Source organism: Gambusia affinis, linkage group LG15 (genome assembly GCF_019740435.1).
Source record: "Gambusia affinis linkage group LG15, SWU_Gaff_1.0, whole genome shotgun sequence".
Classification (NCBI taxonomy): Eukaryota; Metazoa; Chordata; class Actinopteri; order Cyprinodontiformes; family Poeciliidae; genus Gambusia; species Gambusia affinis.
In genome coordinates, this window is record NC_057882.1 from 13,744,495 (window position 1) to 13,761,127 (window position 16,633).

General features: G+C 40.2%; 1 protein-coding gene across 2 annotated transcripts in view; it reads right to left on the reverse strand.

Moving 5' to 3' along the window:
- The window catches only part of LOC122845017 (kinase suppressor of Ras 1-like), a 34,134-nt gene extending 17,501 nt beyond the window's left edge, over positions 1 to 16,633 (reverse strand). The window contains exons 1-6 of one of the 2 annotated variants that reach the window (XM_044140969.1): positions 15,996 to 16,633; positions 5,707 to 5,847; positions 2,824 to 2,971; positions 2,235 to 2,724; positions 299 to 480; positions 84 to 153 (exon numbers count right to left, since the gene is read on the reverse strand). In XM_044140969.1, coding sequence (XP_043996904.1) covers positions 84 to 153; positions 299 to 480; positions 2,235 to 2,724; positions 2,824 to 2,971; positions 5,707 to 5,847; positions 15,996 to 16,208 — 1,244 coding nt within the window. In that variant the 5' untranslated portion in view covers positions 16,209 to 16,633. The remainder of the gene's footprint in view (positions 1 to 83; positions 154 to 298; positions 481 to 2,234; positions 2,725 to 2,823; positions 2,972 to 5,706; positions 5,848 to 15,995) is intronic. The other variant, XM_044140970.1, reaches the window with a different exon arrangement.

Sequence of the window (16,633 nt, forward strand, 5' to 3'; positions counted from 1 at the left end):
GTGCACTGAATTAGTATTCATAAGTAGGAAACACAGCTAACTTTCTTCAGTGACATTGGATTGTGAAAAAGAAAAAGGTGTACCTGTGTGTGACGGCTAGACCGATGTCCCTTCTGACTGCTTTTGGGGAGCTGCGGTGCATCGTTACGTTGTCTAGGCAGGCAAGCAGATGGAAGACAGGAAGATTATCAACATGCTTGATAATCAGTGGTGGTCCTGCTATGTCTTTATCTTAAATACATGGAAATACATTTAACATAGACTTTTGTAGACATTTTTAAAAATACGCATGGCCCACTTTTAATTATGCTGTGCTCCTCAATAAGCGTGGGAGTCCCTGGCAGGGTGTAAGGTGCGGTGTTGGGAGCTGGCGTCACTCCAGGGGTCCGCACGGGCTTGACTGGATACCGAGAAGGCGAGTCCTCACATCCATTCCCATTCACTTGCATATTCAGCAATAATTTGTTCTTTTTACCACACCTGAAAGGTAAAAAGATTAAAAAAGAAGAATATCAGCAGATTTAATTTACTGGTATCAAGTAGTGTGACAACTTTGAAGGTCTGCAGCGTCACTTGAGTTCTTTACAGCACGAGGCAGGTTATGTAAGCTGTGCAAGGAGCCACGCTGGCGCACCTTAATAGAACTGGCACAATGTCAATAGTGGCATCCTTAACACCCACATGGAGGTCACAAGAAGAGCACCAAGCTGTGCCAGACCTGTGATCTGGCTGCACATGTAATCACACGAGAGAAAAGACAGCTGGGAAAGAACAAACTAACGTTTTGTATCTGAACACACATCTCTTCTCAATGCAGTAGTTCTCTTGTCCTACTGAACATCCCCCCCCCATTCCATAAAGCAACAGGATATTGTAGATAATCTTGTGGCTTGTTTGTGTATCTACACTCAATCACAACACAGAGCAAGTGGCGGGGAAAAACAGCGAATAAGTATGCTGCCACCCCTGAGCATTGGATTTAGGAAATGCTTCCTGTTTTGACATGACTCATAATCTGTGGGAATTTGTTTGGGATTAGCTCCCTTCCAACAGTAAGAGAAAAAGGAGCAACAGGCAGGATGTGAAAGGATGCTGCACAGGGAACGTGAGGGGATCAAAGCAAAGCTCTGCCCGAGTCCTAAAACAGACTAATTCATCGTTTGAGAGAGACAATAAGCAAATATGTCACTGTGGTGACATTGTACCAAATTCTACTCTAACCAATGAGAATTATCAACAACAACCTCACCAGAAATTGCAAAATGACATTCATCGTTCCTAAGATTAGAACGACTTCTAAATATCATTTATTAATATTTAAACTTCAGTTCATTTGTGTTGAGAGAGAATTATTATCATTTATCCATAAAAAAAAAGATTCTATAAAATATATAGGGAATTGATTTGAATTTAAGATTAACTAAAATAGAGATTCTCAAATATAACTAGGAGATGCGTTTAAAAAAAATACATCCATTTATCTCACTTTTAAACAGTGAGAAAACAAATATGTTTTTCAAGGCATTTTGTGGCCAGTACCGATTTCTGCTTTCGTTTAAGGTTTAAAGTCATTCTGATTTTGATTACTTCAGTCTCTTTTTCTAAAGATTAAACGCATCAAATAAAAAGAAAAATGATTGCTGACTATAATTAGAAGTAGTGGTTAAATTTCCCCTCCCCCCAAAAAAATGAAGGAATCATAAAATTATTTCCACTTACACATCAAGACATGGTACCCAAACTCAAAAAAATGCATTCCAGTGCAAATTGTTGGTTAATTTATTTGAGGACAGAAAGTGGGGGAAGACCCAAGTTCATATGAAGCTGATGTACAGGAAAAAAAATAGGCTATGCAGGTATTAGACTTACCAATCACCAATTAGAGATGATCAACAATTGGTTGACTCCAAATTGATTGGTGGACATCCAATAAAAATTTTTTAGCTTTTAATTATATTAAATCTTCAGTTAATGTCCTCAAATCCGTACAGACAAATTTATTTACAATTTAAAATGTTAAATTAGTTTGGTGATTTCAATGAAAGCAAAATTCAAGGTTTAAATTTATTGATAGGATAATCGTTTGGTTTCCTCCTTTACAATTGTTTCCCACAGCATGACAACCATCTCATGTCCAGCTCTTGTGAATGCTAACAATTACATGTCATAAACTGTGAAACTTCACCACCACCTAATAGATTTTAAAGTGGACGTAACTTCAGAACGGCACCTACTTGTTGTTGGGGGGATCCTCGATGCGATTGCCCAGCTGGGACTCGTGGCTTTTGCTGCGTGTCAGAGTGATGTTGGGGAGCAGATGCAGAACCTTGCGGGACGGAGGCGGAGGAGTGCAAGGGGGCTTCAGTTTTTGCCGCCTATTTGACGGTGGGGTTACAGGTGGGGTGGAGGTGTGCCCGTGGAGCCGGGCTGTGCGTGGCCGAGGCATGGGGAACAGATCTGTGAGGGGACTGTCGCCATAGGCGTATGATCCCAGCCCATCTGGTGTGGGTGCTGCTGAAACAGACCCAGAACGGGGATGATGGAAGGTAGCAGAGGGGGTGGATGGCGTGGACTGGATGGTGGAGGGGCGGGCTAGAGGCGATGGACTGTGGGGGCGGAGGGGAGTTCCCAGGAAAGGCAGCTGGTCTGCCGTTAGTAGAGAGCCACTGTCCCTCCTGGTGGGCTCAGGCAGCCAGGAAACACCATCCTCTTTCATTTCACCTCCTGTAAAACAAACAACAACAACAAAAAACAATTAGAAGAAAGCCCAAAGCTTATATACAGATTGTTCAATCAGGGGGCAACATTAGTGATACAACATACCTGATTCAGTGGCACTCTTTAGACAGGAGAGGGCAGCACCCAGTCTAGCACATTCTTCTGAACTGGACCCCAGTCTTCTCATTGCATCTCTCACCTGAGCTCCAGTCATCTGCAGTAATGTGTCCAAGGACAACTTTGTCTCTACCGCCTGCAGAAAAGAGATGAAAACAAACAGATGGCTGGGAGTCAGTGATGGTACAGAGTGAGGATGACAGCAAATTATTAGATGCATAACTGGGAAGACGGATTCATAGGACAGGGTAGAAAAAAAGAGAAAAAAGAACCAATATTACAAAACTAAGCTTGTAATTTAAACAGATTCTTACAGTTCCCATATTTTATAAAACCCCTGCTGATTTGTACACAATTTTGTCCATTCTTAATTTTTAGATTGTTAAGTAATATTGAAATATTCAGACATTCTAAATAAGTGGATATGAATTGGACCTATTTTGTCCTCATCAGGACATTTTTCACAAACTTGCATTATATAGATTACTTTATGAAATAAAGAAATAAGCGGCACACATAGATAAGATTAAAGTAGACAAAGCATCATAGATCACCAAATGTCTGGAAATAAGAACAAATAAAGTCAAAGTCATGAGTCCAGTATGTGGGGAATTTTCAAAATCGTAGCCAGAACTGGACTTGCACACAGAGAAATGTGCAATACTTTACAGATACACTGGTAGTGTTGCAGTGTTAAACTGTTAGTGTTTATTTGCTAGATTTGTGAGATTCAGCAACTTTGTAGTGGCCCTGCAAGTGCAAATGAGTAAAAATTTCCCCTTAGTGTCAGAATTAGGCTCAGGTTGAGTCAATAAAATGGAGTCACCACAAAGATTAACAACCAAATAAAAACGGTCTGTGTGCACATGTTGATTTAAATATTAAGATTTACTCAAATATACAGAGATTACAGTATAATCTCTAGAAAAAAATTGCAAGTGAAGATTTGAATCTAACAGAAAGTGAAGGGTGATAGGATTATGTGCCTGCATGCATCAAAGAATACGTCTCTAACTTTTATCTGGTTTCATTAAACTCAAAACAAAGTGCATCAAAGAACGGCGTGTATACAGACAGATAAAAGGTTCAAGTTTGATGCAATTAGTGAAAAGAAGAAGAAAAAAAAAACTGTAATCACCAGTTATCAGTCAGACTTGTTCAAGGGAAAATTACTTATATTTTGGTGGTTCTAAATGTTTGCAACAGCAAAACACCACCATTAAATTATTGAAGCATGGCAACAGCCATAGCAAAGAATGACTAAAAGAAACTGTTGAACGACAACTTCAATGCAACATTGAATTTGTGCCGCTTCTTTTATGTGGGCAAAAATAGCAACCCAAACAACACTTAGGACCTTGTCCAGCATGGTTTGTTTTTTTTCTTTACATGGGAAGTGCGTAGACGCTTATCAGTCAGGTTAAACCCTTTGCTCTGAGAGGGCAAACACTGATCACAAAACTAGGGCAACCTCCCACACTCGTGTGTACACTATAAGCAAAATGAAGAGCACACAGGCGGATGTGCAAAAAAGAAAAAAGAAAAAAAAGAAACACTACCAAGGATGAGAGAATTAAAAGTGGCCATGAGCCTGGTCTCCTTGTAGCTCTTCAAATACATAACAAAATTATATAATGTAGCTACACAAATCCATCTTCCCACTTTAAATTAAATTACTGTTCAGAAGAAGTGTAGGGAAATACTTTTACACTTCAGGTGTGCACAAATCAAATTGATAAGCAGCTACAGAAATGGGGAAGCACTTGTAATCTTCATTTAGAAGGCCACCCCGGGTTAATAAATGTTACTAATTCACAGAGAAACCATTTAGGAAGGCAGGCACCATGAGCCACTCAGGCCTGTCATGGACTCACTTCCTGTAAGCTGAAGCGTGGGAGCAGAGATGCTGGATTCCATAAATAAAGTAAAAACCATCAGAGGATTTTTGGACTCCCCATTACATAATGCAGCCCTCATTGTACAAGCCAAGGAGATGCACTGTACAAATCTCAGTCTGATAATGTGCAACGCTTTAAGTGGGTCAGCATCATGCCATGACAGCATTATGTGACATCAACAAGCACCGTTTATACTGGTAGAAAACTGCAGCGCCTTGCAAAAGTACTTGTGTATACCTGAACTTTACACGTTTTTTTTACAATCACAAACTCCTATTTTGTATCTGTGACAATAATTTCTTCCCAAAACTGCACAAAACACTTCACAGGTCTCCGACTCATTTAGCAAAAAAAAAAAAAAAGAGAGTCATGCCTGCTTGCTCTGATCAGGAGGATAGTTGTTAATGTCTTCAGTTAAGAAAACGAGTTGAAATAGAGTGTCGAATAAATCGGATAGATTTCAATGCCTACACAAATATCAAAAACTCCACTCTACCCGACAAAAAAAAAAAAAAAAAACTGGGACAAGTCCCAGAAAGCTTCCATCCAGACAAGAGGCTTGAACAAATATTAACTTTTGGGACATTCCTTATACACTTGTAGAAGAAGCATTTGTTAATCCAGCAACTGTGGAAACAACTTCAGAACGACAGCCTGCTGGACACCGGCTTATTGTGCAATCAAGATGAAAATTTCAAACATTTTACAGGACTCTAACAATGGCTTTCCTTGTATTCGTCTGAAGCCATATTTTTAAAGCGCTATTCAATTTAAATTGGCATTTTTGAGTTGACGTGCAGAGCAGACAATAAGGTCCACTTTACTATCCTACAGCACTGATCAGGCATTCCTCATGCACACGATAACGGGCTAAAGAGTACACATACTGGACACACGTCAGTGTGACACACACAGCAGACTGCTTTACACCAGCCAGAATAGACTGGTATCCGCAAAGAACGGCTTGGCGTACCTGGATGAGCTCTGGTCGCAGGTTGACGGTGCGCAGCCAGTCCCGTAAGTGGGGGTAGCTGTCCAGGGCCTCAGGCCTCTCTGTGTCTGGGACCTTCCTTTTACACTGCAGCTGTTTACAGATGTATTTCATCAGCTTTACCTGCAGGGAGCAACAGAGGATATAACAGAGAGGGGAGGGGCAGGTCAGAAGGATACACTCACTTTTTCCCTTTGCTCTAAAGGGTCATCTGCCCTTTAAATAAAATTTTTGCAAAGATGGCATAAAGCTGAGGAGTCACTGATGACGTGTGAAATGACACAGGCAGATCTGACCAATATTTTCCATCAACACATGCTCCACCAATTTCAATAAAGCCACATAAAGGAAGCACTCATATAAGTTTCCATTCCCACTCATATACAACCTTACAAATTATATTTTAAAAAGTTACATAGTATAGCGGTTGATTGTATCTATGGGGCTGGCAGGGAAGAGAATTTGTGGCAAAGAAATTGATCCATCACATCCAACTTCTCACAGATGGAAGAACAGCAACATGAAAAGTCAATTTAATGTTAGCAACAAGATTACAGAGCGAGATAATGTTCAGTAACTATAAGACTCTGAACCATTAGTCACAATCATGCATTTATATAGTTCAGTCACTTCTTAAATATAAATGAAGGTTTCAAGAGGTTCTCTCTCTAACCATATTCCCATAATCTTTGGCCAGCTTTTTCATCCTTTAAATAAAAAACTCCCCACAGCATGATTTTGCAACCATCATGAGTTATCTGAATGCTGCGTTAGTTATCTTCTGCATATATAAACCAAAAACGTAAACTATATAACCTATGGGGCATATGGTAAACTGTGAAAGCAATCTCTAATTACTTTCTTTGAACAATAGCTTTCTTCTTGCCACTGTCCTAAAAATTCATTTTAAAAAAAGATACTGAGGTCTTTACAGGATGGTTGTATTTGTACAAATATTTTGAAATCATCAATCATTTTTCTCCCACTTCACAATAATTTGCTGTTGCTATTGCTAAAACACGATCCAATTTGTAGTTGTAACAAGGATAAAACCCAAAAGCGCAAAAGGCGTATCAACATTTTTGCAAAATCTGCTAATCACCATGTTCTTCACTCAAATATACTTTTAATCTGTGCTGAAGTTTCAGGTGACAACAGACATAAGAACCTCGCTGTGTTCAAAAGCGTCTATAAATCATTCTATTGGAGTCTTATTCTCGCCTTTAAAAGGAAAAAAAACAAAACAACTGTGGTCCTTTAATGCGTTCATGTCAAGTGCAGCGGTCCGTTCTGTGAGTATTACAATGAACACCGCGGTGTTGGTTTGCAGCAGCCTGCATTGTGCAGCTCATCATGACTGTATAGTGTATCCTTATCTCGCTGTCTATCTGAAAAGAGTCCATTACAGCAGGCGGCACCTTCAGATGAGCTGAGCAGCACTGGCTAGCTTGCATCTTGGCGTGTACCTTTTGAGCGTCGGTGGGGGGGGGGGACAACAATGGTGAGCGATATGCGTCTTTCTCCGCACATTCAAACATACCGGTGACAAATCCACTTGTCAGCCAAACAGAAAACCAGTGCAGCCTTGCATAGCTCGGAAAAAATGTGGCCTTGGTGGTGAAAAAATGCTGCGAATAAAAGCTTCTCAACCGGAGTATGAAAAGGCTACAGAGAGGAGGAAGATGGAGAGGATGTAATTGCTCCGTGTGTTGACCCTCATCCTGATCTTCAGCTCTGCACTCATTGATCAATTATCAGCTGCACATAGTACATTTGAAAGTAATTACAGGAAATACTAAAAAGCCTTACTCTCAAATAGCTTGCAAGGGCAATGTCATGAAAGCTCATTGGTCAAGATGAAAATAAATACAAACTTTAATGCGCAGTTGTCTGTGTGATGTTAAGTTCTGATGAAGCTTAACCCTCTTAATTCACATTCAAAAATATTACCTGTGATCTAATTGCATATTTCAGATTGCTGTAGTGTTTCTCATATCTGTCCCAGTGTGATCAAACAACAGGAGGCGTTTACTCAGTGTGGCTAATGAGCTCCTTCTTTACCTCCCTATACACTAGTGCAGCACTGTGACGTCAGGTTACCTAGCAACCCCTCTTCTGAGTCGTCAGCAACATTTCAGTGGGATTTTCCCATACATGTGAAACACAGCTTAAAAGAACACTTCTCGGTAAATAATGCAGCCATAGGAAACGGCGGCGGAGGTCACAGAGTGCGGCGAGGAAGCTTGAATGCCGTCTCTCACTCTGCCTGATAGGGGCCTAAAAAACAGAGATGAATGAGGATTACACAAGCACCAGTCCCCAGATCCTGCACTGATATGGGCAATGAGCGTAGCTGTATTGGAAGCGCAGTCGGGCACACCAGCACATAATCACAGCCCCCCCTTTGCATTTTATTTTTGGTGCAGAGCGGAGAAAACAGCACTTGACGTCTGGCCTGGAGGTGGGAGGGTGGGGGAGGAGAGATGGCGTCAGAGCCCACCTGTCAGCCGAGCCAAACACCACCATGGAAACGGCCTAATGCTGTGCAGAAGATGAGTGACAGCCACCAGAGAGGAGAGCAGGGAAGGGGGCATAGGAGGAGGAGTCCCATCAGAGGCCCAGCCTGATACAGCAGACTTGGGGAGCTGATCCCACCGCCTTGGTTGTTTTCTCAAGCCTCTTGCTGACACAGGCACTTTGGTGCACCTGCCAAGGATAGCATGGCCTATCTGAGAACTGAGCAGCCATGCTCAACCCCACAAAATGATATTTACATAGGAAGGTCAGCTTATTTTCTCCCCACTTTAAAACACACACACGCATACTAAGCATGAGATCTTCAATGTATGATAACAGTCATGGTCATGGTTTTAACAGCAAGCTTAAAACAAGAATGCTCTACCTACAGCAAGAAAAAGTGACAATTATTCCTACTGTGCTAAGACAACAGTAGGATTGTGATAACACAATTGTAAGAATGTTATCCATTAAAATTATTTCCTAACTTTTTTCTGATACATAAACAGTTCTGCTTTTTACACAGGAAAGAGTTGCAGATTCTCCCCAGGAACCACAAAATTTGGTTGCATCGTCAATGTTGCAAAAGCAAAACCGAAATTTGTTACGACCAGAAGGTTTCCTACTTCACGACAAACTGAAATCCAGAACTCCTAGGACAGCTTAACAATAGGATAATAGTTCGGCAGAACACAAGAAAAATGTTCTGCTTGGAGCATGTGACGTTTAAATGAGGGAAAGACCAGCTAACCAAAAGTGTGAAGCAACTAGTGGGGGAAGGGCGTCACTACTAGTGCAGTCACAGCTGCAGTCACTCTGGGACTTTCTGAGGGATTTCTCATGCAAGTATCGACCGATCACCAATTTCCCAAAATTAAGGAAATCAGGGCCAATTTATCGGTGCACCCCCGACAGTAACCTTAAAATTTTGGTGTACCTATGTATCAGTATCACCCCACGTAAAAGGCATAATATAAGAATCCATTAAAGAAAGCTCTAAATATCTTAAGACCGTTAATAAATTAGCCATATGGAGAAATCAGATTATTACAATACTTTGTCGTACTTCATTCTTCAAATATTTTTTTTTGCTTTTGGTTGTAACTGGTTAGATTATAACCTTAAGATCAATATTTAAAAACAAAATCATGGAGGTAAGTTAAGGTAAATTTTGCTAACACAAAAAACACCGACTGTGTAGATAAATTCATGTCCAGACTTCGACAATTGCAGAATACAAATGAGGTCATTCCAAATCAACTTCATGATGACGCATCTCAGGCCTGTGCTGGATTTCCCCCCCCCCGCCCTTCACTTTTAGACACCGTTATGCAGATTATCATTTCTTCAGGCTTAGCACTCCCTTCATCCACCATGTGTTTATGGTGATCTTTCTCCGTTTTTGAGATAAAATTCTGAAGACATTAGCGTTGGCCTAAAAACTTCATATGCGCTTTCAACTGATTTGTAGCTAGATCAAGCAGATCCTTGCTTGCCCACAATGAGCAAATCAGGCCTCAAAATTACAGGATGCCATGCAACTCATCCTGAGTCAGGTCAGGAATAGATCATGGCATGCCCACATGGCCAAACGATTCTGCTTTTCACATGATGCATCCTATTCTTATTGGCTACACCTCCCTTACAGGGAAAACACCCTAAAGGAAATAGAGTCAGGGTTAGTGCTGATAGTCACCAGAGCTGTTTCCTCTACACCCTGGTGTCTACCTCTGTCTACTTCTACGGCTCTGACAGACACAGCGACACAAGCAGCGGTTGTCATGTCACAGGCGGCGGCCCAGCCGATTGGCTTTGATTCTCCCCTCCCCTTTCCTGCCTGCTCTCTCCTATCGCAGAGCCTCTTTGCGCGTCATTTGATTTTCTTATTTAACAACCAACCCTGAAAATGCGTAGGAAGACAGATGTCTAAATATAGACACAGCCACAACAGCTCGCACAACGAGCACACAGCAAACTCTCCCCCCCAACAGCATGAGGAGACAAAACAGAGTGACGCGTTTGCTGTTAAATGATCATTACAGAAAAAAGAAGAAGAAGAAGAAAAAGACAAGCTCCTGAAGGATACCTCACAACATTTATTTAGGGATATGTAAAAATACCACAGCTATTTCTGTGCATTTGATCATGTAGCTTGAAAACATGCAAGTTGCTGAGGCAGTGCTAAATGACATGATGAAACTACAGTCAGGAGTATAAAGAGCTGCAGTTAAGAGTAACACAGAGGCAGCAAGAGAGGCAGACAGAGACCGAGCTGAGTGGGATTAATATGTGAAAAGTGAAGTACCAGTTAGCACTCCATTTGAGAGGGGCCAGTATCATTATCCTCTCACAGGCAAAGACAGAAAAAACACATACGGTTCAAGAGGAACAATAAAGCTCGCCCCGATGAGAGAATAAAGCCAGTTCAAGCCGCCCTTGATTGCACTCCAGTGCAATATTGGAACGATAACCCTGAGCACCACAGACTGAGGCAACTTCTGACCTTAGTCACATCAAGCAAATTCTGTGTCTGAATTAGCAGCCTTGGTAGTAATTTCATCTGCCCTGCTACAATCATGACTGACTGATTAACTCAGATATAAAAACAATGTCTATATATAAATGCAACCCTTTTAACATGCGCAAAGAAGGGCAGTTGCTAGAAGTCTCAAGAGTGAAGCGGAAGAGAACATCCTTGACATCTCAAGACATGTATATGCAGCAAACATAAAATCTACATCTACATGCACAGGAATTCATCCTAAAACGTGCCGTTAACTGTCGTGTCTCCCGGCCTATGGCAAATAAGGAATGTGGGAAAACAATTCTCAGGGAAGGCTAAATCAAGAACTGAAAGTTAAGTCTGTTGGCAAGTTGCAAAACAGTGTGTGCCAGTAAAGACAAAGGAAGTAAGGCAGTTGATTTTCAAAGGAACCGAAGCCCCCTCAATCAACAGAAAAAAAGAAATTGTTGCCAAACTTCTTAAATATCTTGATGATTCTCCCAATTATAACTTCGTTGGATATAGGTATTTACAACTTATTCAGATCACTTTTCCTCTTGTTTTGTTCCTAAAGTTTAAAGTCATTACAACTAGATGCCACAGAAAGTGCCTGGTGAGGATAGTGAAACACAATGCTTCCCCCACTGTGTATGATTGTACACTTTATAATGTAATTTGCATGTCAATTTACAAAAAGAAAACGTTTTGCACTGAGATGAGGAGGATTTTCAGGTGCATTGAAATTTGTGTATTTCGCAAAACTGCAGTGGAAACATTTCTTTCGCATCACAAGAGTCACGTGATCAACAGCTGGACTTTACTACTGGCATAAAAGACAAAGAGGACAAACGGATGTAGTAGTAGTAGGAGGAGGAGGATGATGGTGTGGGGTGCTTATTAATAATTTTTGCTTTAACAAACTTACCCGCATGTAAACTTAATTGTGTTTTTTATTTAATGCAAGTACCACAAGTGCAAAATTCTGTTATTTCAACTTTAGAGGAATATTGATAATGCACACATTTATAAAGGAAATGCAAATTAGGATACTTTTTCTTCCTTCAAAAATTGAGGAATATTTATGACGTGGCAACCAAAGAAGTACAATCTATCAAAATGGTCACACTGTAAGGCAATGCTGTTTTATAGCGGCAATATATATATATATATATATATATATATATATATATATATATATATATATATATATATATATATATATATATATATAAATTATTTATATATTTGTTCCATGTTCCTAATAAAAAAATCAAGCTCTTCTGGCTAGCTATAACCTTACTTTCTTCTAGGTTTGTGAATGTTCAGGCCACCAATGATGGCGGATAAACAGTTTTCCTGGAATGGCAAGTAGTTCCTCCCCCATTAGCACATTGAGAAGGGCATATCAAGCATGATTAACAGAGCTAAGATAAGAAAATATGTAAAAAAAACCCAAAACATTGTGTATAAAAGTTGCACGTTGTAGCTTCCAATTACAGTTGACAAGCAGCTGTCTTTAGGCTGGCTACTTGCACAGTTAGCCTGGCTAACTAATCAGCTAATATCGGCTTGTTATACTTGTGTTATTCTACAAAGAACAGAACAGCAAAAGGAATATTTTTCTGTCAATAAGCAGTTGCTAAATGTAGCATGTAGTCAATTTTTGCTTAACCCATGTATAAAATTTTTTATTATGGTAAATGTTATAGATTGTATTATTAACATTACGTAAGTACAAGTGAGATATTCTTATTTTATTTTTAACAACAGGAATTAGATCATCTCATAATTTTTTATTTCAAAATGTTATGTAAATACCCTGAAAGAGTCAAACTATGGGATTATTACTGAGAGCTATGTTAAAGGTAATTTGTTGCAAATTAACAAGATATTGGTGCAATGAGAACAGCTTCTCAGCAAGAAAAACTAGAGTACATTTCACAAATTTTAGCAAGTTTTTAAAACCCTTTTTCTGATGCTCCCTCTTTAGTTTTATTAACTTATGTAAATAGTTGTTACCTTCCTTGTTATTGTCCACTAAGTAAAACTGTTTATACAGTATGATGTGGTTAAAACTGGAGAAAAAATGCTGGGAATGTACAATCTGACATATTTTAGCTTACTTGTCTGGGTGAAGATACCACAAGAAGTAAGACAAGAACAAAAATCCACAAATCTAAAGTACATAAATTGCAATCCAGACTATGATTAAACATACAGCTAATCATATGCAGTACAATGTGCAGTCTGCTTGCAGTTGCATTATGTCTTCAAAGGGACTGCACTCTAGAGGTAATCTATGGGAAAATACTTTAGTAAAGTGGAAATTATTTAGCTGAAATCAAAGAAAACACAAATAAATTATACAATTAGCCACCCAGTGCATGTCTACAGTGGGCATTTCAGATGCAGCCGCTTTAAGTCAATGAGAACGTTGATCTGATATCAAATACAGGAGTGTGAAGATTTTAAAACAAAAGCCCTGAGTTACACTAAGCTTTCATGAAAACGATACAATTCTGTACTTTGCAAGACCACAAGCCAACAAAATTAAACTCAAAATAACCACATCCACTGCTTGCACAAGTTAAGTCTGTTTCAACACCTCATAAGCAAACGACGAACAAGCCCCCCACCCCAAAAAACACAACCTCAGAACAGTTGTTAAGAGTCTTCAAGAAGCACATGAGAACGGCACTGCGTGTCCATTGTCATGCAGAACAATGCTGGTGAGGAAAATGTATCTACGAGACAAACATACCTCAGGAAGTACTCTGCCAGATCACGTCCTGTTCCACTGACAAGGCACAAATGACAACGGATAAAGACGAGTGGAAGAATGTAGACTTGAACGGGCCGAGACTTCATAATTCCATTAACCAGTTCGGGCTTGCTTTGGCTAACCGAACAACTTTGCTTCAGGAAGCAAAAATGTAACCAGCCACTCAGCTTCTTCTGCACCGCTTCTTCACAAAACCAGTGGGAGTGGATGTGGGGTAGGTTAAGAAAACAGCTAGAAACACAAGCAAGCTGAGGTTGCCGGGCTCCCCTTGTATTTTATCACTTAGCTTGCTTTTCTGTTAAAACTTGTTCCCACAAGGCGCCTTTCAAATTCACACTCAAAAGTCTGCCAAGCACTTAAGGACCAACAAATTTGTTCACTTTCATATTCTCAATAAATATACTTCTATTGTTTTAGCACCGTACATATTTTTCTGCGTTAATCTGCCTCTTCTACTAAAAACAAACTGAAAAAGAGTAAAAAGTCTGATAAAATTAAGCCCTGTAAATAACCATTGGACTCAGAAAGACATTTTTAAGCACAATTGTTTAGCATATTAAAAAACTTTTTTAAAAGGTGTGATTGAAATTAAATGTCCAGTTGGGAACAAATGTACAATTTCAGTTATACAAAAATAAAACAAGCATGGATAATTAATAGCCTCCTGCCAATCAAGACTAAGCATTCGTTTTAGCCAAGGTATATAGCTTAAATAAACCATGAACGAAGAAAAGCCATTTCCATTTATTAGGTCTAAATTTGGCTCATATGAAGCTTTTATCTACACTTTATACTCATACTGTGTCCATCAGACTTGTGATTCTTGTTTTTTTTCTGTCTCTATGAAGTCCAACTCAGGTCATTTGCAAATTCCAAAAATATGAGGTTCAACCGAAGATACAAGAAAGTCTGGTTTTATAGTTCAACACTGCACCTCGTCTACGTCTGGCAACATCATTTCAAGCTGGTGCTTGGGCTAGGATCTACCTATAAGTCTAAATCTGAGTAGTGTGTCCAATTTTTAAAACTTAAAACTGCTGTAGCACAATGTCTTGTTCTTGGTTGAACAAATCAAGCCATTAGCATAATTCACATCCATCCATTGTCTACAGTTTATATCTGTTTATTCTTGCAGGGTCACTGCATAGCTAGTGTCCATCTCCAGCAGTCTTTGGGCAAGAGATCAACTCTCTTGTGACATTTTTCTCCAAGTATACAATGAAACACAGTAGGTTAGTCTTGGATAAGATAGGTAGAAGTATCCAATGAAGCAGTAGTAACACAAAACTACAGCCCACTTTATGTATTTTTCCAATATTTAGCCAAATTAAATCTGATCAGTTAAGTACATGTTTTACAGTTAGGCCATATCAGGGGTTTGGAGCCTAACTTTAGCAGAAAAAATAGAGTAGAATTCTGTGCTTTTAGCATAAAAGTAATACAACAGCGGAGTTCCTGGATGGGTTATTAACAAAAGCACACAAATAGTTCAAATGAGTTTGTTTTTTCTTTTCTCTTTTGTTTAGACTATTTCCAAGTCATTGGGATGTAGATTGCATTCTTTTTTTGTCACGTTGCCTTTATGTGGAACATTAATGGACTGAGGTTTCTTTTGTTCTAAAACCTGAAAATATAGCAACTGGTTAACTTATCCATATAGCAAGTGTTAATATTAGGTAGTTTTAAAAATTGATAAATTGTCTTTTAAATAAAAATAATTTTAAAAAGGATCAGGTAGGTTTTGTGGAACTGTATACATTTCATTTACTGGGAGTTCCTACTTGGGTTGTAAACTTTGCTGACTCCTCGCCTGTAGATCTGCCCTACAAAAGATAAAGCTAACGGGCTAGGACATAAAATGTCTTGTGTTCAACTCACCATATATAGGCTGTCCTGCAAACCAAATGCCTTGGGGGCAAAAACACAGTCAAATCTTCCCAACAAGGCAACTGAATCAGCATCTAGATGCAAATGAACTTCAGCCCTCCCTTTCCACATTTTCTCTGAACACACAGGACAAGTCATGAGAGGTTAGGATTGCTCTCTTGTTATTTGTTTTGACAGGCCGGTTGCACAGGCACACAAAATCCAGCTCGGAGCTGCCTACAGATAAAAGCTGTATCAGATTATTGAATGTGTGCCATTAGGCCAAGCTGGATGGATGCAGCTGCACGGCACGGTACTGCGAACTATCACAAATAAAAAAACAGAAGGTCACGCAAATAGCCGGAGCTACAGCCAGTCTAAGTCGTTTGAGAACATTCCAGATAAAAGTAGGCCAATTTAATAGTGATTATCAAGTCGTCGCCACCTCAAGCCATAAAACCTATAGTAGCGATAAGAAAAAACGTGCTCAGCTCGCTGACATAGTGTCGCTTGCAGCCAGTAGTCTGTCGGACATAGCGTCGTTGCATCATGACTCCGCAGTTTAAACCAGACAGCTTGCTACGGCAGCGAACATCTCTTTACCTCTAAAGTGCGTATTTCTTGCTGCGTGAGGTCGTTGGACGCGGCGCATTTGGTCCGTAGCCCCTGTAAACTGGAGATGGAGATATCAATCATATTCTGGATGAGCTCGCACTGATGGAGCGCGGCCATCGCTGCGCCACCGCCGCTGTGCCTCTCCGGCTGTTGCTCATCACTCTCGACCATCTTCCCACCGTTAGCAGACACGCTATCCATTCCTCAGCATTGGGGCACGGCTGGAGAGGGAAGGGCTGGAGTCAAACCGCTGAGCTCGAATAAAACATAAAGCGGCAGTCCAGCAACGCAGCGACCTATTGTGGAAGTTAGCTGACAGCAATTGTCCCCGGCTGCCAATGCTGGAATATCAAAATAAGAAAGGAAACTTAAAAAAATGTTTCCCAAAAACTAGGTTCTCGTTAGGCACTCTTAATTCCGCAAACATTCGGCTTGTGTGTCCAGTCTATGTGGGCTTCCGACTAGCGGGCTTCACGAGCTTCCACGGACAGCTCTGGCAGAGGCTTCACCGACTGTCAGCTGTTGGGAACATCACGGTGCGCGGTGCAATCTGGGAAATAAAGTCACACTGGTTATAAAAACTGTTCTCGGCTCTACACTTCCCAACGCTCTCCCACAACCTGTTC